The sequence below is a fragment of the Theropithecus gelada genome, chromosome 14 (genome assembly GCF_003255815.1).
Source record: "Theropithecus gelada isolate Dixy chromosome 14, Tgel_1.0, whole genome shotgun sequence".
Classification (NCBI taxonomy): Eukaryota; Metazoa; Chordata; class Mammalia; order Primates; family Cercopithecidae; genus Theropithecus; species Theropithecus gelada.
Genome location: NC_037682.1, coordinates 46678538 through 46706376, shown reverse-complemented (window position 1 = coordinate 46706376; position 27839 = coordinate 46678538). Strand labels below are relative to the sequence as shown.

Genomic DNA, 27839 nt, shown 5'->3' with positions numbered 1-27839 from the left:
AAGGATGAAGTCAGCAGGACTTGCCTCCAAGCTCTGAGGGGAGGGATAAGGTGCCATGTGGATGTGGAGGAGGGGAAGGGAAGTCTAGGCCCAGTCACAGGAAGGCTGGTCACTGCTTTGTGGGTGGGTTTGGACTAGGCTTTCAGGGGTCCAGGTCTGGGATTCCCCATCATGCAATCACATCCATCCCCTTGGTCCCTGCTGTATACCACCCTCAGGAACAAGAAAGGATGAATTTAGTTTATTGCCCCATCCCTTCACTGAATGTTTACATTGACAAACACCAGAGAGCAAACTGGGCTTCCTACACCAGGCCATGCAGAGGACCGGCCAAGAAGCTCCACATCGTAACAGCCTCCTGATACCTGGACTGGGCTGGAGCTCACATAAGGTGCTTTGATTTCTTCTGCAGACTCTCGGTGATGGATGCTACAATTGACTTATCATCTTTGTCTGAAAGAGCAAAGCAAGTATTCATTATATTAATGATGCTGGGGACCAGGGAAATTCCAAACTGCTGGACTTCCTATGCAGGAAACCAGGAGCTGGACCCTGGGACCCTTAATCTTGGGTTGGCAGAGCAGAAGGGGCGAGAGCTGCCATTTATCTAGCAGTTAATATTTGCCAGGCAATTCTGTACTATCTCATTTAAACCTCACAGTCCTATAAAGAAGATGAGAAAACAGGCTCAATGAGGTAGCTTGCTAAGGTCACATGGCTGGTCAGTGGCAGAGCCAGGGCCCTGGGCCCACATGCTGTGCTTACAACCAGAGTTGAGTTATCAGGGATCTCTTTAGCGGTGGAATGAAAGCTGGATAGCGCCCACAGTGCCTTCCCTGGCCTAGTTCTTTTACACAGCTCAGCAGCCTCTCTGGAGATATTGTCTCAGTGCCAGACACTTAGCTAAGCACTCAAGAGACAGAGCAACATGACAAGGTCCTTTCCCCAAAGAAAGGTATCTATAACTGGACAAAAAAAGGTTTGTAACCATGGAGACCACAGCAATGGAGTGTCATGGAAGGTTCAGGAGTAGCAGAAGATGAGATGAGAGGTGGGGGAGGGGGAAACCTTGTTGGTTTGGGATTTTACCATGAAAGGAAAGCCGGGGGAAATTTAAGCAACAGCAAGGCAGGCCAGCTTTGCATTTAGAGTTCATGCTGCTAGCTGTGTGGCTATGAAGACAGTAGACTGGGAAGGAATAAAATGCTTCCCCCATGTGTGCACACATGAGTAGAAACATGGCATGCATGTACAAAAGGGAGGGTTCCTTTCGCTCCTCCCCTTGTTTGTGCCCCCCACCTGCCCTTATCCTAGACCAGTTTTAATTTTGATTGCACATCAGAATCACCCGCAAAATTTTGTAAACACAAAGGTTATTTCCAGAACCCTGCCAGAGAGATCGTGATTGGTGAGTCTGGTTGAATCCTGATCACGAGTATCTTTTTTTTGAAGGCAGGTCTAGGCTCACCAAGAGTTGCAAACCACATCTTATCTAGGGATTGAGAACTCTCATGTCTGCAGGGACCAGGCATATAACAAATGACATCGAAAGGATGGGAGAGTGGTAAGAACTGTGGCCAACTAAGAATGTTTGCACCACCTGTTGGTAGTCAGGTCAAAAAACGGTGCCAGCCAAAAAAAGAGCTGACCAATGGCCCACAAGACCAGCCTTTTGCGCCTCTCCCCCTCCCCGAGACCGGACCCCGTGGCGCCCTCACCATAGACGGTGAGCATGCAACTGCTGCAGTCCTTGCCCAGCTCGTTCTCCACCAGCACGCTGTAATCGCCGCTGTCCTTGAGCGTGCAGGTGGGGATGACGAGGGTGCACACGCCGCTGGTGGAGTTGTACCAGAACTTCGAGTTGGCTGTTATGTTGACGTCGCCCTTGTAGAGGGTCACTGTGGGTCGCGGGTTCCCAAGGAAGGCGCAGGTCATGGTGCAGTCCTGGCCGCGGAGCACCGTGTGTGGCTTGAGGGGCGTCAGGAAGCGCGGTGCCTGGCGCCAGTCCTTCTTCTCGTAGGGCTTGAGCTTGGCGCTTAGGTCTTCGACTGCGTGGGCGGGGCGGGGCGGGGCCGGCCGTGAGCGCGCCCCAAGGCTCCCACCCACCACCCACATCTTAGAGCTCAGCTTACACGAAACCCCGAGGACCTAGGCCAGATTCCCAGCGCCACTAACTCTGGGGGCCCAATGTCACACTGGTTCCTAAGGGCTCCCCACCAGCCCCCAGACCTCCCCCGGACCCCCCAGCCCCGTCCCCAGCCACTCCAGGGTTCTGCCACCCAAGCCATGCTTTCCCATACACCCTGGGCCAAGATGTCATTCCAGCGCCAGCTTCCTGGACCCTGTTATTCCCAGCCTTTAACTCCGCCTCCAAGCTTCCCCTACGTCATATCAGCGTCCACAGTCTCCCGTCTTATCCCTTTAGCTCCTCAGTTGGAGTTTCCCGATGCAGCCCCCACCCTTAACCCCTAGTCTCCAGGGATCCCAGCCATCCTCCTGGCTCCCTAGAGCCCTCCCCTGTTCTCTGCCTGGTTAGACCCTCCCCTCAGCAGAACGCAGTCTAAGTCTGCGCTCTAAGTCCCTCCGCAGCCCCTCCACCGTCGTCTCCGCCCCCAAAGGTACCTCCCCACCTCCACTTTAGTCTCACCCCTAAGTATCCCGAAGAAAGCCAACATTTCCTTCTCTCCGCAGCGTCCCAGATATTAACCGTTCTATCTCAATGGTTTTCGGATTTTATCCTGCCTCTTGGGTACCCTTTGCGATCCTTATGTCATCCCCACCATCAGGGCACCCAGACTTACTCTGGTCTTTATTGATGAGCCAGGTGTCCTTGGAGTCAAGTGGCTCACTGTCACCGATTTCATTCCGAGCCACCACTCTGAAGTAATACTTCCTGCCTGGGAGCAGCCCGGTCACTGTGTACTTGTTGCTGAAGACACGCTCGGCTGCCGTGTACCAGGTGGCGGTGCTTGCATCCCGCTTCATGATGACATAGTGAGCCTCACTGTCCTCCTGCACATCTGGGCTGTGGTTCCAGGTCAGAGTCACTGTGTTGGGGACTTCCTCAAACAACCGTAGGTTTGTGGGGGGCCGAGGGAAATCTGGAAGAGTTGGAAGATCTGTCAGCGACCTTGGGGGACCTGAAGTATTGTGTCCCCAACCCAGCCATCTGCCAAGTCCGATGGTAGATAAGATGGGGCAAGTCTCGGGCAGCTGGTGTCTTGGAGTCGGAAAACTATTTCTGAAGTCTGCTTTGCCATTTACTAGCCTTGTGACCTGGGGTAAGTTACTTATCTGAAACTTCTTTCCTCAGTTGCAAAATAGAGCTAACAATGACTATTTCATAGAAATAGTGGGTAAAGAGCCTGGCATGTAGTTACTGTTCAGTAAAAGTGAATCCATTCCTTCCTTGGGGGTTTAGAGCTTTATTTTAAAGCTCCCAGCTCTCTTTAAGCGGGCACCCCAATTTTTAATGGATTCATCTCCATTTGTCCCTCCTGCCCCTCACTCATTTCTACTCTCTCTGCTGACCATACTCTGTATGATAAAGTTTTGCTCTGGGTTGTCAAAGAAATCTTCATGACCCTAAGGCACAACTTTCCTGTGGTAGGAACTCAAGTGGCACTGGGGAGCTGTACTTTGGAGAGTGTGCAGGGATGGGTCCTGGAGGCCTCTGCCTTCTCTCCATACCTGCTACGCGCACATGGATGTCATAGTGTGCTTCTCCAAACTCATTCTGAAGCAAGATTCGGTACACCCCTGAGTCAGAGCGCTTGGCGCTATTGATGAGGAACTGGGAGTGGTTTTTGCTCTTGGTAATTGTTTCTCGGCCCTTGGTGGGAACACCATCTTTCTGCCAGATCACGTCAGGTGGTGGTGAGCCCTGAGTAGTGACAGGAGATGGCACAATTGGTCACGCAGATGATATTTGGGGGCAGGCCTTCCTCCATTGTCGAGGAGTTTCCCGCCAGGCTGTCGCACTAGAGGTCTGGTGAGGGGCACCGTCAGAGTCAGAGACTGTGATGGCTACAATAGCCATTTTGGTTATTGGAGAGTGTATGGAGGTCAGGGTCAGGGACAACTCACGGAGAAGGCTGCATGGATGCAGAGGGCTGTCCCAGCGCGAACCACCATGTGACTCTTCAGCCGGGCACTGAGGTCAAACTTGGGTGCAGCTGAGATGGAGGAGACAGAGGTGGAGGCATGGATCTCTCTTTCAAGAAGACTCTGCTTTAAGCCTCCTCATCAAAGCCTTCCCAACCTCTCCTCTTTTATGCCCCCACTACAGGCCATACGGACATCTAGCTGCCCTGTAACACTGTGAAACATTGACTTGTTTTCTTATCTGTCTCCTTCTACTAGTATGCAAGACCCTGGAAGGCAAGTCCTGTGTCTTGTTTCTATATTCTTAACACCTCCTTTTGAAACTGCCATTGCAACAATTATAACAGTGAGAAAATTATGACAGTGAAAGAGATCTGATCTAACCAACCCCCATCTTACCTTTAACCTCCAAACTGCCCTTAATAATTCCTGGTTTCAGACCAAGCTAACGTTGGGAGAGACATTTTTTAAGTTTATAGTTTAGATGATAACAGTCCTTCCCCCAAACTAAATCACCTTTGCGAAGCTAATGAAAGGCCACCAGGTTAGGAGGATGTGAGGAGCCTGAATTCTGCTAAGGTGTAGACATAAAAGATTATCAGCCATTATTCCAGAGATCACAAGATTTGCAACTCCCCAGCTACTCCTGCAAATACATCACTATTGTAGAACCTAAGATTGGTCGTTGAGATGTCTTTTCAGGTTTTTGCATTTCTGACGACTGATAGCTCCACCTGGACCTGCTGAGCCCCCCACCCCACCGGTCCTGTGGTCCCACTCAGAAGCAGGCTCCCTGGCCTCTGAATTGTCGGGGAGTTGATTTGGGTAATAACTCCGTCTCCCATACGGCATGGCTGGCCTTGTGGCCATTAAACTCTTTGTTGCAATGCTGTGGTCTCAGTGAACCGGTTTTGTGTGTGCAATGGGCAAGAAGAACCCATTGGGTGGTTATACTTTGACACACAGTGGATGCTATTTGGCACACAATGATTGCTTTAGTGGGGGTGCCCCTGAAGTTACCCCTAACTTTGTCCAGGCACAAGAACTATGGATGACTTTTTCATGATCATAGCATCATCCAATTTTCCTGTGGGATGAGGCCCCAGAGGAGAAGGTTTGGAGGTACCATGTTGGGCATGAATCCCCAGCCCTCTCTGTCTCCTCACCTGGTGGTGGCATGGCACGGACCCCCTTGTCTAGCTCCACAGGCTCCCCAACCCCAGCCTCATTCACAGCCCGGATTCGGAAGAAGTATTTTTGCCTCTCGGTGAGTCCTCCCACTGTGTAGCAGGTGCCTGAGATGGGGATCTTTGTGCACTTGGACCACTCCTTTGTGTCTCCAGTCCTCATCTCAAGGATGTAGCCAGAGGGTGGGTCTCCCTCTGCAGGCTCCCGCCAGGCCAGGGAAATGCTGGAGTTGGAGGAATCAGATACATGCAGGTCCTGGACCAGGCCTGGGGGTTCTGGGGTAGAACAGACATGTAGTCAGCGCCCCCCCGCAAACTCATCTCCACTCAATACTCCTGAACCCCATCTTTCACTACTTCTAGCTCCAGATCCCGCAGTTAACACCCTCAGTACCTAACCTTATACACTCAACCTCCAAATTAAAATTCAGTTGTCTTACTGTTTCAACACTTTCATCCTTAAACTCAATACCCCTTAAATTCAACATACCCCACACATTCAAAGCTTCTATATTCAAAACCCCAGCCTTTAACCCAACCATCTCCACCACATCCACTTCCAGGCAGTACCCTCACCTTGCTTCCTAAATGCAACACCCTCCAACCATCTACCTCACACCCTTACTCAACCCTCAGCTTGCCTCTCCTACCTCACCTAACTAGAAATACACGAAATTTAAAAAACATTTTTGTACCCCACCTCCTCACTGTCCCTGACTCTCAGTCTTTATTTGCTGACTTTCTCTTGCATGTGAATCTTGTCCCTCTATGAGACTGGCAGTTTCCAGAGTGTAGAGACTGTGGTACCGCCTGTCATACTTCCCCAGGGAAGAAATTCTTTCTCTACTTTGAATGGGCTAATTCCATTATGTGTCAGGACCTGGCAGCCCCATACTCACTAACAGGATCCTTGACCACTACTGAGCTGGATGGCACACTGGGCTGTCCAGGGCCTGCCTTATTTACAGCTATAACTCGGAATTCATATTCTGTGTCCTCCAGGAGACCATTCACAGTGCACTTGGTGCCTGAAATGGGAAGATGAGGGGTCGTGAGGCCAGAGGCATCCATGGGGTGAGAACAAGAGTGAGAGACATAGAAGAGGAGGTCATGGGATGTTGTTAAAAATTCCAGAAGAGCTGGAGGAGGGACTATGTCAGCAGCTAATGGGTCCACTCAACAAGACCACCTTTGGCCCCTCCTGGGCCTCTGTCCCAAGGACCTCACCCTGGATGGGGTCCCTGTTGACTGGCACCCACAGGTTACTGCCTTTCTTCCTTCGTTCTACAATGTAGCCAAGCACTGGGGCTCCCCCATCCTGGGTAGGGACATTCCACCTGATGGTCACAGTCTCTTTAGTCACATCAGTCACTTGAGGCTGGGAGGCAAAACCAGGAGGCTCTATGGGGGACAGAGAGAGCACAAAGGTTAGGAAGGGGAGCATGTAGATAGTTGCCCACTTCTGCCTCCCCTGCTTAAATAAACTCAAACCAGTGATTCTTTTTTCTTTTTCCTGTTTTAGAGACAAGGTCTCACTGTGTTGCCCAGGATGATCTTGAACTCTTGGGCTCAAGTGATCCTCCTGTCTCGGCCTTCCAAAGTGCTGGGATTACACGCATGAGCCACCATGCCTGGCACAAATGATTCTTAACTTTGCTTGCACATTAGCATCAAGTGGGAAGTAAAAACAAAAATGAAAACAAAACAAAACAAAAAAACCCTACTAACAACAACTAGTGTCTGGGTCCCGCCTACCCATATTCTATGCCTGGTGTGAATGGCAAGTATTATTAGCATTATTAAAGAAACCAAGTGATTCTAATGTATAGCCAACATTGAGAATCAGTGACTTAAACTTTTCCACAGTGTGACCCCCAATCCCATTATTCTCAATCTACTGTCCTGACACGAGATTTGGAGATCAGTTGGGAGAGGTATAGCAAGTAATTAACTTGCAGTAATAATAATATTATTATTTTTGAGACAAAGTCTCACTCTATTGCCCAGGCTGGAGTGCAGTGGCACGATCTTGGCTCATTGCAACCTCCACCTCCTGGGTTCAAGCAATTCTCTTGCCTCAGCCTCCTGAGTAGCCAGGATTACAGGAGCCTGCCACCACGCCCAGCTAATTTTTGTATTTTTAGTAGAGACAGGGTTTCACCATGTTGGCCAGGCTGGTCTTGAACTCCTGACCTCAGGTGATCTGCCCACCTCGGCCTCCCAAAGTGCTAGGATTACAGGTGTGCGCCACTGTGCCCAGCCTGTAATTATAATTAAAATGCCAATGTTGTCAAGGGTTTTCTGTGGGGAAAAAGTTAGAGTGGTTTCAAGGTTATCCCTAAAGCAACATCATGCTCACTTGGATTCTGGGATGACTTCTGGGATGGAGAAAGAAGTGGAGTCAGTTCCCTGAAGTTGTGTACGTTCTGGGTATACCCATGGGAGTGTGTTGTGCATGTGATATGACTGGACAAAGTTGAGAATTCCTCCCCAAAATGATGTTCTGTTTTTACTCTGGAATCAGTCCGTCTCATGAGACAGCTAGAGAGATGTTCCTGTGGAATTCCCCACAGATCAGTGTTCATCCCTGGCTGAAGGCCCCCACGCTGACCCCTGGGTTCCCCACTGAGCACCAGGCTATCTCACTGACCTATGGGATTTCCTGCAAACACTTCTTCCGTCTCCAGTGGGTCACTCACACCTTCTGAATTGACTGCCAGGATACGGAACTGGTAGGCTTTTCCCTCTTCCACCTTGTTGGTGGAGAAGTTGGTGACTTTGCCATCCACCTCGCCTATCTTAATCCAGGACTTCTTGCCAACTGCCCTCCGTTCCACTATGAACTGTGTCACAGGTCGTCCACCATTGTCCTTTGGGGCCTTCCACTTCATGTGCACACAACTACCTGAGAGCTCCAGGAACTCCACCCGACCCTGTGGAGGCTTCGGATGGTCTGGGGACAGAGAACAGCTTCAGAATGGGGCGTTGGAACAAAGGATCAGAAGAGCCTCCTCCCACTCATCAAAGGTCTGCCCAGACTAGGGTATAGCTGGATTTTGAGCTTTTTGGACCCTTTGCCCCTCCCTGTGTCCATCATCCCTCCTTCTAAGACTTGCCCAAACAGTTTGATCCTTGCCCCCGTGAGTTTCCCATCTGCCTAGCAATGGGTAGACTAGAGACCTTAGGGTCCCCTGCCCTTAGCTGATCTCCCTGTCCCCTTCCAGACCAGTTCTCCCCTTCTGAGCTTTGAGAACACCAGTGCTTTCTAGTACCACCGTTTACCTTATGTTATAATTACAGTCTGTCTACCAGTTTCACACCTTTTGGATTGAGGAACTGCTGGGGATACTTCATCTCTGTGTAGCCAGCAGTGAGAACACAGAGGAGGTGCTCAGTCTTGCTGCTGAATTGAAACTCAAACTTTCCCATCCCACAGCTCGATGGAAATGCAGGTGGAGGAGGTGGTGATGGCGTGTATGTGGCATGTTGAATGTAAGTACATTCAGGCCAGCTCCTTACCTCTTTCCTTATATCCTCATGTTCAGACAAATCCCAAATCCCATTCCCAATCCCCATTCCATCTTTCCCACGTTATTTTGTCTCCAGCTGTATCTGACCTCCCACCTCACCCTGTTTCACTTTCTTTTTTTTTTTTTTTTTTTTTTTTGAGACGGAGTCTCGCGCTGTGTCGCCCAGGCTGGAGTGCAGTGGCGCGATCTCGGCTCACTGCAAGCTCCGCCCCCCAGGTTCAGGCCATTCTCCTGCCTCAGCCTCCGAGCAGCTGGGACTACAGGCGCCCGCCACCACGCCCGGCTAGTTTTTTGTACCTTTAGTAGAGACGGGGTTTCACCATGTTAGCCAGGATGGTCTCGATCTCCTGACCTCGTGATCCGCCCGCCTCGGCCTCCCAAAGTGCTGGGATTACAGGCTTGAGCCACCGCGCCCGGCCCCCTGTTTCACTTTCAAACTCACTACTCTTTCCAATCAACCTCACCTCCAACCCTAAATCCACCCCTTTTTTTGTTGTTGTTGTTGCTTTTTTTGTTTGTTTGTTTTGGAGACAGAGTCTTGCTCTGTCACTCAGGCTGGAGTGTTGTGGCCTGATTCTGGCTTACTGCAACCTCTGCCTCCCAGGTTCAAGTGATTCTTGTGCCTTAACCTCCTGAGTAGCTGGAAATACAGCTATGTGCCACTACGCTTGGCTAATTTTTGTATTTTTAGTAGAGACCGGGTTTCGCCATGTTGGCCAGTCTGGCCTCAAGCTCCTGACCTTAAGTGATCCACCTGCCTTGGACCCCCAAAGTGCTGGGATTATAGGCGTGAGCCACTGTGTCTGGCCAATTTCACCTGTTTTTCACCTCATTTCCACCTTACCTCCTATCAAGTTTTCCTCTTCAAGTCAATAACAATACTTAAGTAACATATCTGAAAGTATATTATGTCCTATGTTCTTAGCTGTGCACTTTAAATTCACTAGAAATGGATACTAGAAAAAAAATCACCCTGTTCTAGGTAAGAAGCTGAGGCTTAGGGAGGTTCACTCGGCCAAGAGCTAGCTGGGAAGTTAGAAAGCAGGCTCTGACTGCAAAGCCAGCCTTCTAGGCCCATTCCCAGCCCAAACTTCAACTCTATCTCTGGCATCCTCCTCAGCCTGCCTTCTGCCCTGAGTCTGGGCAGCAGATGCCCTCAGTTCAGCCCAGCCCAGACCAGCCCTGCCCTTACCCAGCACACTAAGGTGCAGAGTGGCTGTGGCTGAGCCGTGGTCATTCTTGAGCTTAAGCAGGACGAGGCCACTGTCTTCACGCACACAGTTGGAGATGGTGAGCAGCGCCTGGTCTTCCCCGCGCTGCAGGGACACGCGTTCCTCCTCCGTCACCTCCATGCCATCCTTGTACCATGTCACTTTGGGCAGCGGTTTTCCCCGGAAGGGGACGTTGATGTGGGCCGTGTGGCCTACCTTTACGGTGATGGGGTGTGCGGCCAGTGCCTCCAGTACTGACGGGTCGATGGTAGGAGGATCTGTGGGGCGGGGCGGCAGGGAAGGCTTGAGCATTGGCATGGAGGAGCCCATGGGGCAGGGGAGAAGCCATGAGCTTGTGGGTGGGCCAGGCATAGTTGAGCTTTGCCTGCCTTGGACAGATCCATACCTGCGATGAATACAGAGGCTTCACTCTCCGCGCCCTTGGCCCGGAATGTGTACTTGCCCTCGTGCTCAGGGCCCATACTGGGGAAGATGAGCTTGTGCACTGCACCCTGCTTCACAATCTGCACGCCTGGCAAGTCCGTGATCTGGGGGCCAGGGGTGGGCGTGAGTGTGAGCATAGGATAGGTCTACCTCCTTCACTCCCTTCCCTGGCCCCTGCTTCAGACCTCCTTGCCGTCCTTCAGCCACACACCCTCCACCTTCTCGTCGTTCAGCACTACACATAACTCAGCCGGGCTCCCAGTGGCTGCGTGCACGTCGGACATCCCGCTCTTCACTGTGGCCAGACGCTCTGGGGAGAAAGGTGGGCAAGGTACTGGCTCAGGATGTTGGGGTGGGAGGGACTTCTGGGAAAAGGGCTGGTGGCGATGGTCATGGGACTGGTCAGGGGTGCTGCATCAATCAAAATAATTTATGATGAGCAGGTGGCTTGCCATTGTGGTCCATAGGTCATTGGGGGATGGTCAGTGGGGGGAACTGGAGGAAGAGGTGGGAGGGGGATGGGGAAAGGTCAGTGGCTTGGGAAATGGTGACCAGAAAAACTGGGAGATGGCTAATGGGGCATTGATTAGTGAAGGGTGGTCAGCAGGGACTTAGGATGCTGGGTTGAAGAGGGAAATAGATGGTGAAGATGCAGGCGGTCCGCTGGAGTTGGGATGTTTAGTTGTGGTTATGCTAGACTGTGGGATACATAGGGTCATTGGGGGTTGAGGGTGGCCAGGGTCTGTGAAAAGTGGTTTATGGTTAGGTAGTAGGAGATGGTTGGGATCAAGATGTCTGGGATATCAGGGTTGCTGGGGATGGTTAGAGTCTGAAAGTGAAGGACGAAGTCAGGAAATTTGGGACAGAGTCTGGAAGATGGGGGATGATAGTGTCTAGGAGGTATAAATGTTCAGGGCATGGGAGGTCAGAGATGGTCAGAATTTAGGAGGTGAGGGTGATCAGAGTGGGGAGACACAAGTTGGTCATGGTTTGTGGGAGGGTTGGAGTTAGTGGGAGGGGGCAATTGATGTCCGCTGTAAGGGAATGCCAGGGTCAGGTGGATTGGTCAGTGGGGATTGATAGGGCGGGTGTTACCCTCTACAGTGACGATGGCAGTACTGTAGTATTCAGTAGGGTCTCCATCCTGCATGGCCACCACGGTGTACTCGCCACCATCACTGAGCTGTGCATCCTCAATGACCAGCTCTGCTCGCTTGCCCTCGTGGTTCATGCTGTACTTAGTGCCATGCATCAGCAGCTGCCCATCCTTCTTCCAGCGCAGTGTCACATCCTTGGATGTCAGTTCACACTCCAGGCATGCACGGCTCCTCTCTTTCACACGTACATTTTTGAGGTTGCTCTCAAACTTAATGGGGATGCCTGTGGATGGACAGACACTTGGGCCTGCTCGTAAACCACAACATCTTTTTTCTGCAGCTACAGAGCCATGAGCCCTGTCCCTCCTTCTGGCCCCAGAAAACACAAGAACTTGTGATGTTGAATGTGTTTGTGTGCAATATGTGACTCACAGAAGCACCTGACAGGGAGAGTCCTAGCTCTGGCCCTGTCTTGCTAGTTGACTATATAAAACTCATTTACCTCTCTTGAGTCTCAGTTTCCTCATATGTAAAATGGGGTGAGAACTTTTACAGTTCTCACTATCTCTAATGCCCCCTTGGAGCTCCAGCCATACCTGCATTGTCTCTCTAATGTCTGGACATTTATACATGCTATTAACTCTGCTGGGGATGTTCTCTACTCTCCCTCATTCTCTGAAAGTGGAACTCCTTTTAGTTCTTGGTAAAGCTTGGACATCATTCATTATATTATTTCTGACATTGCCAGGTGATGACTTTTCTTTGGTCTTCTACAGCCCTTGTGACTCCCTCCGTCACAGCAATGATGATTCCATGTGATATAGATTCCAGGTGCGGTTCAGATGTATGACATGCTCATTGGTGTACCTACATTATGTGGGAATTCCCAAAGTAGTTGTGATAGCAGAATGTAAGTCGTCAAGAGTGACACAGATGTGCTGTAATATATGACATTAGAGACATAGACTAATACTTTCTTGGTCCACGATCTCATAGCTGATAGTAAGATCCCAGTGTGTCTTGACTCTTGGAATAATAACTGATATTCTAATTTCATTTTCCTACCTGCCTCCCCTACTAGACTAGGGGTTAACAGAGGGGAGATCCCTCTATCTTTCCAGTACCTCTCACAGGGCTTTGCAAAGAGGAGATGGATGGATAGATGGATGTATAAATGATGACTACCTGCATGGAGGTTGCTGTGTCACAAAGCCCACCCCTTAGGCTGTTGCCCAACGACTCACGGTCAATAGTGAGCTGGGCCTTTTGCACCAGGTTCCCCGCCTCAGCAGAGAACTCGCCGCTGTCACTGAGTCTGGCATCCTTAATCTTAAGCGTATGGGTCAGACCATCTTCGGACACTGTGATTTCATACTTGTCATCCCTCTTCAGCTCCTTCCCATTGAACTTCCACACAAAGTTGGGCTCTTTCTTGGAGAGGCGGACCTCAAACACAGCTGTCTGGCGCTCTGTCACTTTCAGAGGCTTCATCTCTCCCAGGAACTTCAGTGGCTCATCTGCAGCAAACAGCAGGAGGGGCAGTCATTGGGCTGGTCCCTCGTGAGGGGGTAGAATGGTGAAGAGGGGACTCACGTGTCACTGGCCTCCTGTAGCCCATGGCTGGGGGGAAGCACCCTTCCTTTGGTTTTGTTTTCCAGCCCTTCTCACCTGGAGTCCCCTCCTATGATGTTCACGTGGTCTTCTCCCCAGTAACGGTAACAGCAATTTTAAAAGCACTTTTGTGGTTTTAGATATGTTCCAGGCACCATTGTAGCCATATTAATTCATCCGATGATCATATAGGTAGATTCCATTATTCCCCATTTTGTAGATGGGGAAACTGAATCAAAGAGAAGTTAAGTAACTTGACCTAAATCACATAGCTCATAAGTGGCAGAAACTGGGATTTGAACTCTAGTAGTTTAGCTCCAGAGTCTGTGTTCTTTTTTTTAACTTATTTTTTTTTTGAGACAGGGTCTTGCTTCATCGCCCAGGCTAAAGTGCAGTGCAGGATCATGGCTCACTGCAGCCTCAGCCTGCCGGGTAGCTAGGACTACAGGTGTGTGCCACCATACCTGGCCAATTATTTATTCATTTTTGTAGAGACAGGGTTTCACTATATTGCCCAGGTTGGTCTTGAACTTTTGGCATCAAGCGGTTCTCCCACCTCAGCCTCCTAAAATGCTGGGATTACAGGTGTGAGCCACGACGCCTGGCCTAGAGTCTATGTACTTAATCACTATGCTGCACAGCCCCAAGGTACTTATTGTCTCATAGTCCTCTCCCTTACATCTGATGCTTCCTCCCTCTATTGACTCCCATCCCCACACAATCCTTTCTTGCATAGTCCCATAGTCCTCTTCAATATCCCCATGGACCACATCCCTGGCCATTCCTCTCTTCCAACCCGACATGTCCTCCTTGTGCCCTTGCATGCCCCCACTCATACCCAGCACTGTGAGCTCTGCACTCATCCGCTTATCACCCACGGACAGGCTGTAGATGCCAGCATCGTTCATGTTCACGTTGCTAATAACCAGCATGTACTTGGTGCCCATCTGCTTCACATCGTACTTGCCCAGGGAGTACTGGATCCTCAGTGGCTCAGTACCCTGCCTCATGGAACAGGTAGGAAAGCTGATGAAGGGCTTTAGGAGGAGGCTTCCAGAGGTCTCTATTCCCCAATGCCAGCCTAAGCCGGAGGGTGCATGTCCAACCCTCAAGACACACAGAGGTTCCTATGATCTCTATAGCCTCATCATCTGGCTTGGTGGGATCCAAGATCCCTGCCTCCCCACAGGCCTCCTCACAGGCCCGAGCTCTTAATATGCATGAGTTCATTAGATGCTTTCCCTTAGAGGCAAAGATCTTCAGTGACCTTTAAGACTGTCTAATCAAGCCTTTCAATTTAAAGATGGGTAGACTGAGGCATAGACAGAGGAATGTGACTGTCTTACGTCACACAACAAAAGGGTGAAACAATTAACAGTAGAGCCCAATTCCAGCCTCTTTCAACCATACCAGGAGGCATCCTCTTGATGGGATGGAAGGAGAGGCTAAGGCTTATGGATAGTGAGAGAAGGGGGTAGAGAGGAAGAGATATTGCCAAGGTGGACCCTGGCTAGGCATCCCCCACCTTGATCCATATCATCTTGACATTGGGGTCTTTCAGCTCCATTATGCAGTCAAAGACCACTGTGGTGTCAACCTTGGTCTCTTTGTCTTCCAGGGGCTTCAGAATCCGGATGGCCTGAGAGATTATGATAATAAAATGACAAGTGTCAGTGGTACCCAAAGCCTGCCTAGACTGTGTCCTCAATCCTGGATAAACTCTTAAGCGTATGGGGAGAAATGACTAGGCTAATTAGATAACAACCTGCACTGCTCCACTGATCAATTTAAATATTTAGGAGGAGAGGAATATTATGGGGGATGAGCAAAAAAAAAAAAAAAAAACAAACAAACAAAAAAAAAACATCATTCATAGAATAGTCACTATGTACCTGGGCCTATTATATAGATTCTCTAATTCCAATGTAGATGCTTAATGAGTTGGTTGAGTGAACCAGTGAATGACAGCAACAACACACAAACAAATGAAAGAAGGAAGTATAATTTTCATTTTGTAGATGAGGAAACTGAAGCTCAGAGAGATGCCCAAGTTCACACAGCTAATAAGGCAGAAGAACTGGGATTTGTTTGTTTGTTTGTTTTGAGACAGAGTCTTGCTCTGTCACCCAGGCTGGAGTGCAGTGGTGTGATCTTGGCTCACCGCAACCTCCGCCTCCCAGGTTCAAGCGATTCTCCTGTTTCAGCCTCCCAAGTAGCTGGGATTACAGGTGTGCGCCACCACACCCAGCTAATTTTTGTGTGTGTGTATTTTTAGTAGAGACAGGGTTTCATCATGTTGGCAGGCTGGTCTGGAACTCCTGACCTCAGGTGATCCACCCACCTTGGCCTCCCAGAGTGCTGGGATTACAGGCGTGAGCCACTGCACCCAGCCTAGAACTGGGATTTGAATCTAGGTCTATCTGACTCCAAGGTCCATGCAAGTATATCAGGGAGTGGTAAAGACAGAAGTAGAAGGAAGGTGACTTGTGCTCCCTTGCTGCTTTCAGAGTAGAGAGTATGCCTCTGAGTATGTGTGTGCAGAACTGGGGAGACCTTGCTGCTGAGAAATACACAGGCACTAGCACTTTGGGTGAGGCCCTGCCCCTAGCCTGCAGGCCCCTGCTCCCTGCAGGGTACTGACCTCCACCTCTACTTTCTTCTTCATCTCTTTGAGCTTCCTGAGCAGCCCCCGAAAGTCGGTGAAACCGTACTCCATGCAGACCTTCTCAAAGTCTTTCTTGGGCACTTTGGACAAAATCTCCAGCATCTCTTTCTCATTTGCCACCTTCTTCTGCTGCTGCTTGGGAGCAGGGGGTGCCCTAGGAGAAGGAGGAAGGGACTAAGCTTGTACACAATGCCTCTCCCAACCTTGAGAAACCCCTCCCTACTCCATAGATTCTTGGAACTCAGGGCCCTGTGGAGAGGCCTTTGAGAGGCTTCAGCCCGGATGAGGAGACAATATCTTGGGCAGAGGGACCTGCCAGCCTCACCGCTTCTTCAGCATCTTTTTGAAGTCCATTTTCTCTTGACCTGAGGACACACAGAGGGACAGGTTCAGACAGGGGGAGTCTGGCCCCTAAGAAGAAAGGCCAAGAGGAAGGGGCCAACTCACCTTCTGTTACCAGCAGAGATACAGTATAGATGGCATCTGCATGGTCATTGCTTGCAATACACTTGTAGTTGTCAGAGTCATCTGAGGTCAGTGGCTCCAGCTGGATCAAAGTCCGGCCATTAGAGGGGGAAGGAAAAGGAACCACAGGGAGACTTTCTGTGAGATAAGGAATGAGGCCTTTTTTTTTTTTTTTTTTTTTTTTAAAGGGGCCAATAGGAGCTGAGTGTTGGGTATACGTGTGGAGGATTGAGCAGCCTATATGATTTGGAGGTACCAGCTAGCAGTCAGTGCGAGTATGCATGTTTGTAGCCTGATTCCATAGCAATAAAACTGTCTGCTTCTCCATCAGACTTTCCCCCTTGGCTGTGAGCTCCCAGAAGGCAGGACTTCCCCTGTGTTGTAACTCTATCTGCAGTTTCTGGCATCATCTTGCTGAGTCTTCATTTAATACAATTTACTCCTCTGTACCAGGCACTGGGCTGAGCCCCAGAAGGAGCGGTGGTGAGTAAGGCTGATTTGGTACCCGTCTGCATGGTGCTTGCGGAAGCCTGCTAGGCTGTCAGAAACCAATACTCTCAGAAAGTGTCTGCTGAATGAATGAGCTTGTGTAAGAGGTGGCCAGTAGGGGGACCTGGGGCAGCTCCTATGTGTTGTGCGGGGCTGAGAGTCCAGTGATGATGGGTCTTTGGGAGGAGACTACTTCTGTCTGTGGGGAAAAAAGGAGGCTCTTTGCCTTTCACAACGGGAAATCGGGCCAGGATCCGAGTGATTATAGGATCAGAAGTAATTATAGGCCTAGATCTCTGTGACCCATCCCTCTCTTTCCTCGAAGGGCTTGGAGCCAGGGGTTGCAGCTGGGCAGGCCCGGCTCTCAGAAAGTGATCCGGAAGCTGATTAGACCTAAGGATGGTCTGTCCTTGGGGAGGCTGTTCTAGAGGGTTCAGCTGGAGAGTCCAGAGCCCCTGACCCTCAACCCTACTCTACGGACTAGTCCCTGCGGCACCTCTCCACCCACAATGGTCCCGCCCTCCATGGCTACGGCCACCGTCTTGGTCCCGCATTCCTTTTGGCTCACTCGCCTTGTGGACACGCCCCTTCACTTCCATTGGGCCCCGCCCCACCACGTTCTGGCTCTGCCCCTGCTCTGCTCTGCCCTGGGGGTACTTTGGGTCCTCTGCTCATTCGGGAAAACCCCAGTTCCTGACTCCGCCTCTCTTATCCTGCCGCAGTTCTCGGGCCGCCGTTAAGGCTCTCATTGGTGAGGAGACTGGCGGCACGCCCTGGGGGTCCCTGCCTCTGGCCTTCTCCGTAACTAGACTCCGGCTCGGCCCCGCACCTTCAGCACGTGTTCCTTGTTAATGCTGTCGTAGAATATCTTGGCGGACTCCTTGATGGGGATGCCGCTCTCCCTCTTCCAGGAGATGTAGGGTTTGGGGTTCCCCTGCACCCGGGCTCGGAACACGGCTTTGTCCCCTGCGATGAGCACAGGACGCGTTTTCGCCTCTTAGCCACCAGGCTAGAGCCTCTGCCACCCTCTGCCGGCTCCCCGCCTCCTCCCAGACACCTGGGCCTGGCCCCGGGCAGGGGAGGAACCCTCGGGCAGGCTCTGCCAGGGTTTAGCATTAGAGGTCGTTGGGGTGGAAGGGAGGGTGGGGACACTCGATTAGAAAGCGAAGCACTGGGGGCCTGGGGAGCCATGGGCAGCAACACACCCTCGGGCGCGGTGACCGGGTGAGGCTTCTCCACGAACTCTGGGACGCTGTCGCCCGCAGGGATGTTGGAGCTCCGGGTCACCAAGCTGAAGAACTCCACTGTGCTCGAGGACTTCCTCGTCACGACCTCCTCTGTGGAGGCAGGCGAGAGGTCAGAATGGGCTCCAGGTAGAAGCCCAGCTCGCGATGGGAGGACTGAGCTTTCTTGAGGGGACGGTGGAGCATGGGAACAAAGGGCATTTAGGGAAGTGGGACCAGGACCAGCTACGTGGGGAGAAAGCAGGGTGCGTCGATGGGCCATTGTGTTATGGCAAGTTTCAACCACTAGGGGACGCGAACTCCTTTCCCACACCTCAGTGGTCCATTACCTTTATGGGGCCACAGCCCTGAGTCCTATTTTTTTTTTTTTTTAAAGGTGGCTTCTCTTTTGGAATTTTCTTGGTCTCTTAGGCTTCTCTCCTGGAAGTCCTGGTCCCCCAGTAGCATTAAGAGGGGCTAGGCCTGCTTCTGCCTGGGAGGTCTGTAGCTTGGCTGAGCTCTGCTCTAGATTTTCTCCCTGCCATTCTGTGGGTTCAGCATTCATTGCCTTGGCAGTAGTGATTCTTGAGTGAGGGACAGGACACATTCCCACTCCAGTGGGGCTATATATGGGAATATCCTTATCTGAAAGCACATCTTCAATGTGGAAATATAATTTTATATTTGGAAGACAAAAAACTTTTTGCAGCATAAAACTACAGAAAATCTTCTTGGCTGGTGAGTTATCAATTCATAACAATTGCTCCGAATCATGGAACACTTTCCTTGAGTCAGGAACTGTGCTAGGCACATATCAGAGGTGATTTTATTTAATCTCCACAGTATCCCACTGAAGTAGGTGCCTTTAGTATCCCACTAATCTGACAGAGGGGGAAAAGTGTGTTAAGAAGCTCTCATGGCCTGCTTTTAAATAGGAACCAGAGGTCTCAAACAGGCAGAATGCAGGGGATACCTGGCCTGCAGATGTCTTTTATGTGACCTCCACAATGTTTAAACAAAAAAGTAGCCCTACATCTGAAATAGAAAGATTTCACATAAAAATTCGGATTTCTGGATTCTCAACACTGGACTTGTATTCCCATATGGCAACAGTCAGTGGGAGGTGAATAGTGGCTGCCCCTTTAGATGGGATATACCATCTAGTTTACCCCAGTCTCTTCCCTACATTTATGTTCCCTGCCTGGGCCCTGTTGGTCAGTGGTCTTCAGCTTTGTTTGCACATTAGAATCCATGGAGAACTTTTTAAGAAATACCTGATTGAATGGTCTGGGGTGAGACTCAGGTACTGCCGTATTTTTGCCCTCCTCCCACCCCCTGCTCTAAGGTGACTCTGATGTGCAGCCAGGGCAGAGAATCACTGCTATAAATCACTTGAGTTTGGAACTTCTGGTCTAGACCATATGCCTTGAGTCCCAGCTGTTCCACTTGCTCTGCCTCACTGGCCAGGAGGTGTTGGTTGGTATAGAGTATTTATCTGGCCTTGACTTCTGTGCACAGAAGACTTTGAGAGACTCTATTCATTTGAGGCTTTGAGGGAGGAGCAATGACTGTGAGAAGGGGTATCCAATGTCTCGGCCCCTGGCCATCTTTTAATCTCTTTCCACTAGAGACATGACTAAAACACTCTGTTCAGCTCTGAGACCATTTCTCAGCTTTCCCTTGGATCTGCCCTCCTCCAAGTCTGGCCCCAGTGGGCTAAAAGCCTGGAAGCTAAGGTCACCTTCTTGTTTATGTGTTCACCTTCTCTCTCCACTGGTAGCCCCAAGTCTCCTATTTCTTAAGTGGAGCAGGGTCAGCATTACTGATATGTAGATAAGGTGGCTACCCTCCTAATTTCCCCCATGCCTGAAGTTCTACCTTTGGAGACATAATCCGTTCACCTATGGCTCTGATCTCCTTCAGCAATTAAGAGCTTATCAATCATTCACACACATCCACACGATTGATCTTTTCTAAGCTGTTTTCCTGGAGATCTGATATGTGGTGTACATCCAGCTGACTGAAGCTTTAACAAAGCCCAGATTAGAAGCACACATTGGGTGGGGGTTGCTGTTGGTATTGTGGGCTCCTGAGGGGCCCATTAGTGGCACAACTGGGGCCACCCAAGGGATAGGTGTAGAGGAAGAATAGCTGCCCTTCCCGATCCATTCCCTGCCCCCATTCCACTTGCCTCCCACGATCTTGGTTGTCTGGGAGAAGGTCTGCACGTGGGTGGTGGAGCTGGAGAACTCCATGGACACGTGCTCCTGCAGCATCTGCTGGCTGTGAATGGTTGTCATGGTGACAGCAGGCGTGGGCACTCACCTGTGAGACTGGGGAGAGGATGAGGCCATGAAGGACAAGATAGGGAGTAGGAGGGAGATTCAGAGATGTTATGTGTGTATTCAGACATGAGAGGAGATGGAAGCACACAGGAGAGGGCCAGGAGAGCAGTCAAGCTCTCTTTTCTTCATTTCCTAGCTCCCTTTTCCTGGTTAGTTACCAGACCCAATAGTCCTGTCCTCTCACTGAGCAACTCCAAACTATTCCAAGGTCTCAGAGGGAGGGGTTATAGGGCTTAGACTTACCCAGCCAACCAAGTAAGGCCTGGAGGGAGTTGAGGATACCTATTGATAGCTACATGGCACTAAGGAGGCAGTGCTGGATGTTTCATCAGGAGGGAATGCAGTCAGACCTAAGAAAGAACTTCCTAAGACATACTGGAGTGGGCCTTAGAAGGAAGCTGTGGCTCTTATTCCTGGGCCCTGGGGAACCCGGATGCTAAAACAGATGACAAAACGTTGCTACAGTTCTGCTTGTGTTTGCGACATGGTAAAGGCAAAGGTTTAGTTTTTCTTACATTTTTCTTTGAACTGGTAATTCAATCACATAAAGAATAAAACAATATAAAAATCCATATGGAGAAGCTCCCACCCACTCCTGTGTCTGTCTATCTTACAACCTTCCCCATTGCAATAGGTAGCCCGTCTCTAGGCTCCTTCTAGACCTCCGTCATGCAAATAGGAAAACTCATATGCTCTTGTCATCTTCCTTTTTTTTAGGTAGCCCATTATACACACTATTCTGACCCTTTCTTTTTTCATTTAATATGTCTTGGAGATTTTTTCCATGCCAGATGATAGAGTTTCCTCATTCCTATTCAGAGTACCATGTTATCTCAATGAATGGATGTCCCTCCATGTTGTATTTAACCAGCATTGCGGTTTTTTTTTGTGCGATCTCGGCTCACTGCAACCTCCTCCTCCCAAATTCAAGCGATTCTCCGGCCTCAGCCTCCCCAGCAGCTGGGATTACAGGTGTATGCCACCATGCCCAGCTAATTTTTGTATTTTCAGTAGAGACAGAGTTTCACCTTGTTGGCCAGTCTGGTCTTGAACTCCTGACCTCAATTGATCCACCTGCCTTGGCCTCCCAAAGGGCTAGGATTACAGGTGTGAGTCACAGCGTCTGGCCAGCATTGCAGTTTTTTTTTGTTTTGTTTTGTTTTTGAGATGAAGTCTTGCTCTGTTGCCCAGGCTGGAGTGCAGTGGCGCGACCTTGGCTAACCACAACCTCCGCCTCCCGGGTTCAAGCAATTCTCCTGCCTCAGCCTCCCAAGTAGCTGGGACTACAGGCACGCACCACCATGCCTGGCTAATTTTTGTATTTTTAGTACAGATGGGGTTTCACTATGTTGGCCAGGCTGGTCTCCAATTCCTGACCTCGTGATCCGCCCACCTCAGCCTCTCAAAGTGCTAGGATTACAGGTGTGAGCCACCACGCCTGGCCCAGCATTGCAGTTTTTAAAGCCCTATTTTGTATATGAGGAATCTGATGTCTGAAAGAAATGACCCTAAGGTCACTCAGACTAGACTCCTAGCTCGTGACTCCAGTCCGGAGGTGTCCCAGAGGGCTCCAAAGCCTTCTTTAAACCAGGTAGTTAGGGGTTAAACTCTATTTCCTCCCTCCACCCCCTAATATATCTCTGCCTGGGCTGCTTCTACCTTTGGGTTCTGAGACTATTCCCCTGTCCCTATTCCTGCTCTCTACCCTGTAGTCCCCTCTGGGCTCAGAAGGTGGTCAGCTTTGTCCCCTTCCTGAGGGAGGAGGGGAGACTTACCTTCAGCACTGACCAGTCCCTCCCAAAATTCGAATGCTGCGTCCACGGCTTTGGAGGCTCAGCTAGTGCCTGGACTGTACGGTGGCCCGTCTCCTTCTTCCTTTGCCCCAACAGTGAGGCTACCAGTGTCATCTGTTCCTTAAATGTCTGGCCCCCTGGGGGTGATTCCTTACTCAGGCTCTGCAGCTGTCTCAGCTAGATGGCACACTGCTTGGTTGTGGGGGGAGGGGGGAAGAGGGAGGGCAGTGGAGAAGGGAGGTGGGAAGCAAAGCTGGATCCAGGCTGGGGGAAACACTGAAGGCCAGGCAGGAAGGAGGCTGAGGGTGGCAGTCCAGGGGTACTTTTTCTGTTCCCTTGTGGTACAGGTTTTGGCTCTTACTGCTGCTGGGGACCTCTCTGAGTGGAGGGGCTCAGGATAGTGTGTGTGCATGGGCACACACTCAGGTACATGTGCATGCATAGTCCAGCAGGGCTCAGGGAGCAAAGCAACAGGTCTGTATTTTTCAGGGACTGGGACGGGGTGAACTGGGGAGGGCCTCTGGGATCTGCTGCTTTGCTACACAAATCCAGGGGGTGCCATTCATGTTGCACTCCTATGTGTGGTTCATACACAGCCTGAGTATCTTTACAAGGCCACCCTGGGGAAGGACAGGGAAATGTTAGCTCTCCTTCTTCCCACTTCAACAGCCCAATCTCCCTAATCTGGGTAGAAGAGTAGGAGGGCCCATCCTCTGGGGGTTGTAGGGAGGTCTCTACTCTTGAGGGTGACTGGAGAGTATGGCCACCTCTTCTCAAGGACCTCCATCTGGGCTGCTTCAGCCACCTGTTGTTTTCTTTTTTTTTCTTTTGAGATGGAGTCTCTCTCTGTCACCCAGGCTGGATGCAGTGGCGCAATCTCGGCTCACTGCAACCTCCGCCTCCCAGGTTCAAGCAATTCTCCTGCCTCAGCCTCCTGAGTAGCTAGGATTACAGGCATGCACCACCATATGCCTGGCTAATATTTGTATTTTTAGTAGAGATGGGGTTTCACCATGTTGGTCAGGCTGATCTCAAACTCCTGACCTCATGATCTGCCCCCCTCAGCCTTCCAAAGTGCTGGGATTATAGGTGTGAGCCACTGTGTCCAGCCCACCCTGGACAGATTTTCTCATCATCTGTAGCACACCCCACATGCCTGGACCCTGGATCCCACCCAAGGTTCTGGCATCTTGTAAGCACTTTTTGGTCAGCACCCTTGCTCTGGACCCCTCCTTCTGCCCTGGGGTGACCCCCACCTGCCAGCAGTGGCATCATGGCTACTTTTGCTCCATCCCAGGGGGGCAGGGGACAAGAATAGAGCAGGAGTGTCCAGGATGGCTCAGGATCTCAGTCCACATGCAGATTCCCTGGGCCCCTTGGGAGAAGCTACTCTGAGCCCAGGCCTTACAAGGGAAATTACTGGGCTGCAGCTGCTGTTGGGACCTGTGGAGCCCACACGGGATAAGTGTTTGGCCAACAGGAAGGGGCCTGGGTGTGACCTGAATGTCTACTTGCTCTAGCCTTGGCTTCTCTGGCACGTCTGTTGGAATTGGTGACCTGCCAGCCACTGTGCCTTCCTTGGAAGCCTTCCACACCTGTCCTTGAGGCTCCACACCTGGCCCAGAGCATCTGTCAGGGCCAGGGCTGAGGCTGTGAGAATCCTGCAGAATGTTCCCAGTTTGGCTTTACAAATTTGGACTCGCTCCAAACTCCCAGTCTCCACAAGGGGCTCCAGTGAGCAGAAGGGCCAAGCTCTCTGTGTGCTCATGCTGGGGAGGGGCACAAAGACCCAGGTACAGGAAGGCAGGCAGTGGAGGGGAGAGGCAAATCACACAGACCCAGGTGGTTAGTTTTGCTCAAAATGCTCCGTTTATTGCTCTATTCAATGACCACGAGCGAATTATAAAAAGACACCAAATGTCTCTGTCTGCCATGGGATAAATATTTAAAGTCAGCAATAAAAACACGTGGCTCCAAGATAACACACGTTGCCAGAGTCATGCATGCCCTCCTGGTGGGCTCTCAACACACGCATGGACATGGGAACACACGCAGAGCGACACGCAGTGAGACTTCTGGGAAGGCTTTCCCACAGTGACACGAAAAATGTCTCACACAGATCTGGGGCCGAGTCCCCACCCAAACCTTGAGCTCCCCTCCCCTCCCCAGCAGGGCCCAGATCCTCTGGGTTCTCCACGCCCCATCTGCCCCCTTCCTCGCCAGTGCCTCACAGGCTGGGCACCCTCCTGAGGGCATCTGACACCCAGAGGCCACCCTGGCTGTGATGCCCACTCCAACCTAGAGACCTCTCCCTCAGCTGGAACTCTGGTAGCCCTCCGGAGCTCCCCATGCCTAACTCCCAGTCATCTGCCTTTTGGGAGAAGTGCGGGTGAGGCCAAGGCAGGCAAGTCCGCCCAGGTTGCTTAGGGGCTGGAGCTCATCACCCCTTCCTGGCCGAGGAGACACAGTGTCCGGTACAGACAGCAGAGATGGACGGACAGACAGAACACACTGCAGCAGGACACAGTGTGGCACGGAAACGTTCTGGATCAGGTACTGATGGGACCATCGTTAAAAACTGGGGCCCGGGGTCTGTGTGGTGTGGATCAGGCCCTGGGGCCCCAGGCCCGGCCTGGCATGTCCCTCCCCGACCCTGCCCCCACTCCTCAATATGTACAGTAGGAAGAGCAATGCTGGAGGGTAGGGGCCAGGCCAGGCTGACAGAGAGGACAGAGGGAGCTGACTGAAGGGGAGGAAGCGGGGAGCAGGCCCAGGACCCAAGGCGGGGCCCTGGGTGAGGGCCGAGACTCAGGCTGGGCAGTGCCCAGAGAACCTTGCAGGAGAAGCGCAGTCATTCTGGGGACTGGTGGGACAGCTGCTTTTCGTAGAGGCTCATGACGTGGTGCACAAACTGGTACTGCTCGCATGTCTGGATCATGCCGCCCCTGCCCGGCAGAGATGCACAGTGGGGGCAGGGTCATGGAAGGATGGGCTGTGGGAGGGTGCCTCAAAAGCCATGGAGTAGCCATCACTTGCCAGGCCTTGTCCTTGTGCATCTCGGAGAGACCAACCCTTGCCAACCATTACCCTCTGCCCCTTCCTATCAGGGACACAGATGACATGTCCTACCGCTTTCAGCCTCTCAGCCTCTGTCCTTTTGTCCAGCAGCTCTGCTTTTCTTCCCTCTTCATCCGGCCCCACACCATCTGGATCCTGCCTCTCTACCCAGCTGTTCTCGCTACTCCTTGTTTGCCCATCAGTCCATGCCAGTGTTTTCCATCTGCCCCTCGCCCCCCAATGCACATGTGGGTCTCTCCCTCTACCCCCTCGAGGCTCTAGCTCCCCTGTGTGCCCAGCCCCCACCCGTGGGCTGACCTGTCCTGACGGAGCTGGCACGTGGTCTTCAGGATGTCCACCACACCCTCCTGCCGCAGCTGCTGGCAGCAGATGCTGGTGGCAATGAAGCAGCCGGTCCTCCCAATCCCTGCACTGAGGGCCGAGGGGACCGGTGGGGTGAGGGGCAGGGCAGCCCAGCGGGTGGGGGGCTGCCCCGCTCCAGTGGCTGGCTGGGAGGACCCACCTGCAGTGGACGATGATGGGGGCACAGTGGGGCCCCTCCTGCTGGGTTGCCTCCTCCACCTCCCGCACCAGGTGCAGGAGTGGGGGGGCCCGGTCTGGGGTCTTCTGGTCGGGCCAGGATGTGAACCAGTAATGCTTCAGGCCTCGCTCCTCAGTCCCACTCTGTCGAGGAGACAGAGGCCCACCCCGGGTATGTGTGAACTCCTTCAGCTCACAAACCAGCCCAGAGATAGAGATGGGATGGGAGGAAGAAGAACACAGGAAGCACACAGAGAGTGGAACCCCTTAACCCTTCCATCTAGGCCATATTGCCCAGTGGCACCAGAGACCCAAAGCCAGCTCGGTTTTGGGGGTTGGTCAGTGGTGTTGGCGTGGATCTTGTCTTTGGTCCTGCCCCAACGACTTCAGGATCGTCTAAGAGGGGCCAAGAGCCCCTTCTCCAATTTATTACTGTCTCCGGGGCTCCTTATCTTAACAAATGGTCCCCCAGTCATCCCTTTGTCACATAACCCAGCCCCAGGACTACTCTTCTCCTCTTGCTGTGCCTTGCCTGCGTGACTCGCCTCTATCTTAGTGCTGCAATTGGTGCTGTAAGTTTTACCACCTCTTCACACTCCCCGCTTCACTGCCACCTTGACCTTTATCATTGCTTGAGTGTGGGAGATTTCTGCCTCATTCCCAACTGTCTCAGATCCACAGAGTCAAAATAGTCTGTGTACAACACACTTCTGGACATGCTGCTCTCCTGCTGCAAACACATGGCTTTGGACTGAATGTGTGTGTCCCCCTAAGTTCACATGTTGTAACCAAACCCCAATATGGTGGTATTTGAAGGGAAGGCCTCTGAGGTGATTAAGTCATGAGAACGGAGCCCTCACAAATGGGATCAGTGCTCTTACAAAAGGGGCCTCAATGATCTTGCACTCCTTCTGCCATGTGAGGACATGACCCTGGAAGTGGGTCCTCACCAGGGTCATGGTGCCTTGATCTTGGACTTCCCAGCCTCCAGAACTGTGAAAAATAAACCTGTTGCTTACAAGCTCCCTGGTCTATGGTATTTTGTTATAGCAGCCTGAGCAGACCACAACATCCTTCAATGTCTCTCACTGCTCTCAGAATAAGACCTACTCTTCCTAGCCTGGCTAGGAAGACAACTGCTACAGGGCCTGCCCTTCCAGATACACCTCCTGCTCCTGTGTACTTGTACTCAATGCTCCCACACTCCGAAAGGTTTGTAGGTAAAATCTCAGCAGCACATGCAAACACATGTGCACACACACATGCACACAAGTGTTCCATCTTCCATGTCCTTCGTTTTATTTTTTTCTCACTGGGAATGCTCTCCTGACTTGTTTGCCCCTGGTCAACTCTTACTTATCCTTCAAGACCCCATTCGGCACCACCACTTACAGGAGGCCCTCCCTGAGCACATTAGCTGGCAGAGTGTCCTTCTTTTATACATATATATATGCACACACACACACACCCCTATATATATATATATTTATATTTTATATATATTATGTATTTTATATATATTATATATAGGTATATATAGGATGCGTATATCATATATACATATGATATAGATCCTATATTCATCCAATTTAACATATGATATACATATCCTATATTCTATATACCTATCTCTAGCTCAGTACTGACCATCTTATACATGCTTCTCGAGGAAAGAGTCCAAGCTTTGAGAAGCTCTGTGTTCACAGTACCCAACCCAGAACCAAGCTCAGGCCAGGTATTTGTAATGTCTTATGGACAAAAGTAAATTCCCTCAAACTCCAAGAAGACCCGGTTTGTCCCTCATCATCTCCATGGCATTGAGAAGGTGAGCAGCCCTGCCTCATCTCAGCCTGTCTTTCTGTGGAATTTCTACTCAGGAAGCCATTTACTCAGGTCCTGGGTTACCTGGCTGTGACAGCAACCACTACCTCTGTTCTTGACTTCCTGGCCCTTCATGCCCTCCAACAAGACCTGGATCTTAGAGCTGCTTGGAGAGGGGGCACTGCTCTTGGGGGCTGAGATGCTTCGACACCCTACCTAGCCCCTATCCAGTGGGAGAGGGAGCAGCTCAGAGGGCC

At 51.2% G+C, this 27839-nt stretch overlaps 2 protein-coding genes across 3 annotated transcripts in view; both read right to left on the bottom strand.

Moving 5' to 3' along the window:
* Positions 1 to 219: 219 nt before the first annotated feature.
* Positions 220 to 22303, bottom strand: IGSF22 (immunoglobulin superfamily member 22). Its single transcript, XM_025356649.1, has 23 exons — positions 22147 to 22303; positions 20218 to 20359; positions 18009 to 18140; positions 17633 to 17769; positions 16297 to 16396; positions 16175 to 16214; positions 15826 to 16003; positions 14710 to 14823; positions 14023 to 14185; positions 12818 to 13090; positions 11572 to 11856; positions 10662 to 10786; positions 10439 to 10580; positions 10014 to 10310; positions 7942 to 8244; positions 6519 to 6692; positions 6191 to 6319; positions 5271 to 5567; positions 4087 to 4175; positions 3691 to 3883; positions 2802 to 3101; positions 1719 to 2048; positions 220 to 453 (listed from the first exon to the last, which is right to left on the bottom strand). The coding sequence occupies exons 2-23, from the start codon at positions 20324 to 20326 to the stop codon at positions 383 to 385; spliced, it is 3981 nt and encodes a 1326-aa protein (XP_025212434.1). The 5' UTR covers positions 20327 to 20359; positions 22147 to 22303; the 3' UTR covers positions 220 to 382.
* A 1707-nt stretch (positions 22304 to 24010) lies between these two features.
* PTPN5 (protein tyrosine phosphatase, non-receptor type 5) overlaps positions 24011 to 27839 on the bottom strand; it is a 62553-nt gene continuing 58724 nt past the window's right edge. For both annotated transcript variants that reach the window (XM_025356670.1, XM_025356671.1), the window contains 3 exons: positions 25745 to 25905; positions 25540 to 25653; positions 24011 to 25109 (listed from right to left, as the gene is read on the bottom strand). In XM_025356670.1, coding sequence (XP_025212455.1) covers positions 25016 to 25109; positions 25540 to 25653; positions 25745 to 25905 — 369 coding nt within the window. In that variant the 3' untranslated portion in view covers positions 24011 to 25015. The remainder of the gene's footprint in view (positions 25110 to 25539; positions 25654 to 25744; positions 25906 to 27839) is intronic.

Excerpts from the sequence above, each read along its gene's own strand:
- IGSF22 (XM_025356649.1), bottom strand. The coding sequence starts at position 20,326 with ATGACAACCATTCACAGCCAGCAGATGCTGCAGGAGCACGTGTCCATG. Across the intron at positions 13,091-14,022 it reads TGCAGAGCTCACAGTGCTGG|ATGAGCCACTGAAGTTCCTG; the intron begins GTATGAGTGGGG and ends TGTTTGCTGCAG. Across the intron at positions 3,102-3,690 it reads CATCCATGTGCGCGTAGCAG|ATTTCCCTCGGCCCCCCACA; the intron begins GTATGGAGAGAA and ends CAACTCTTCCAG.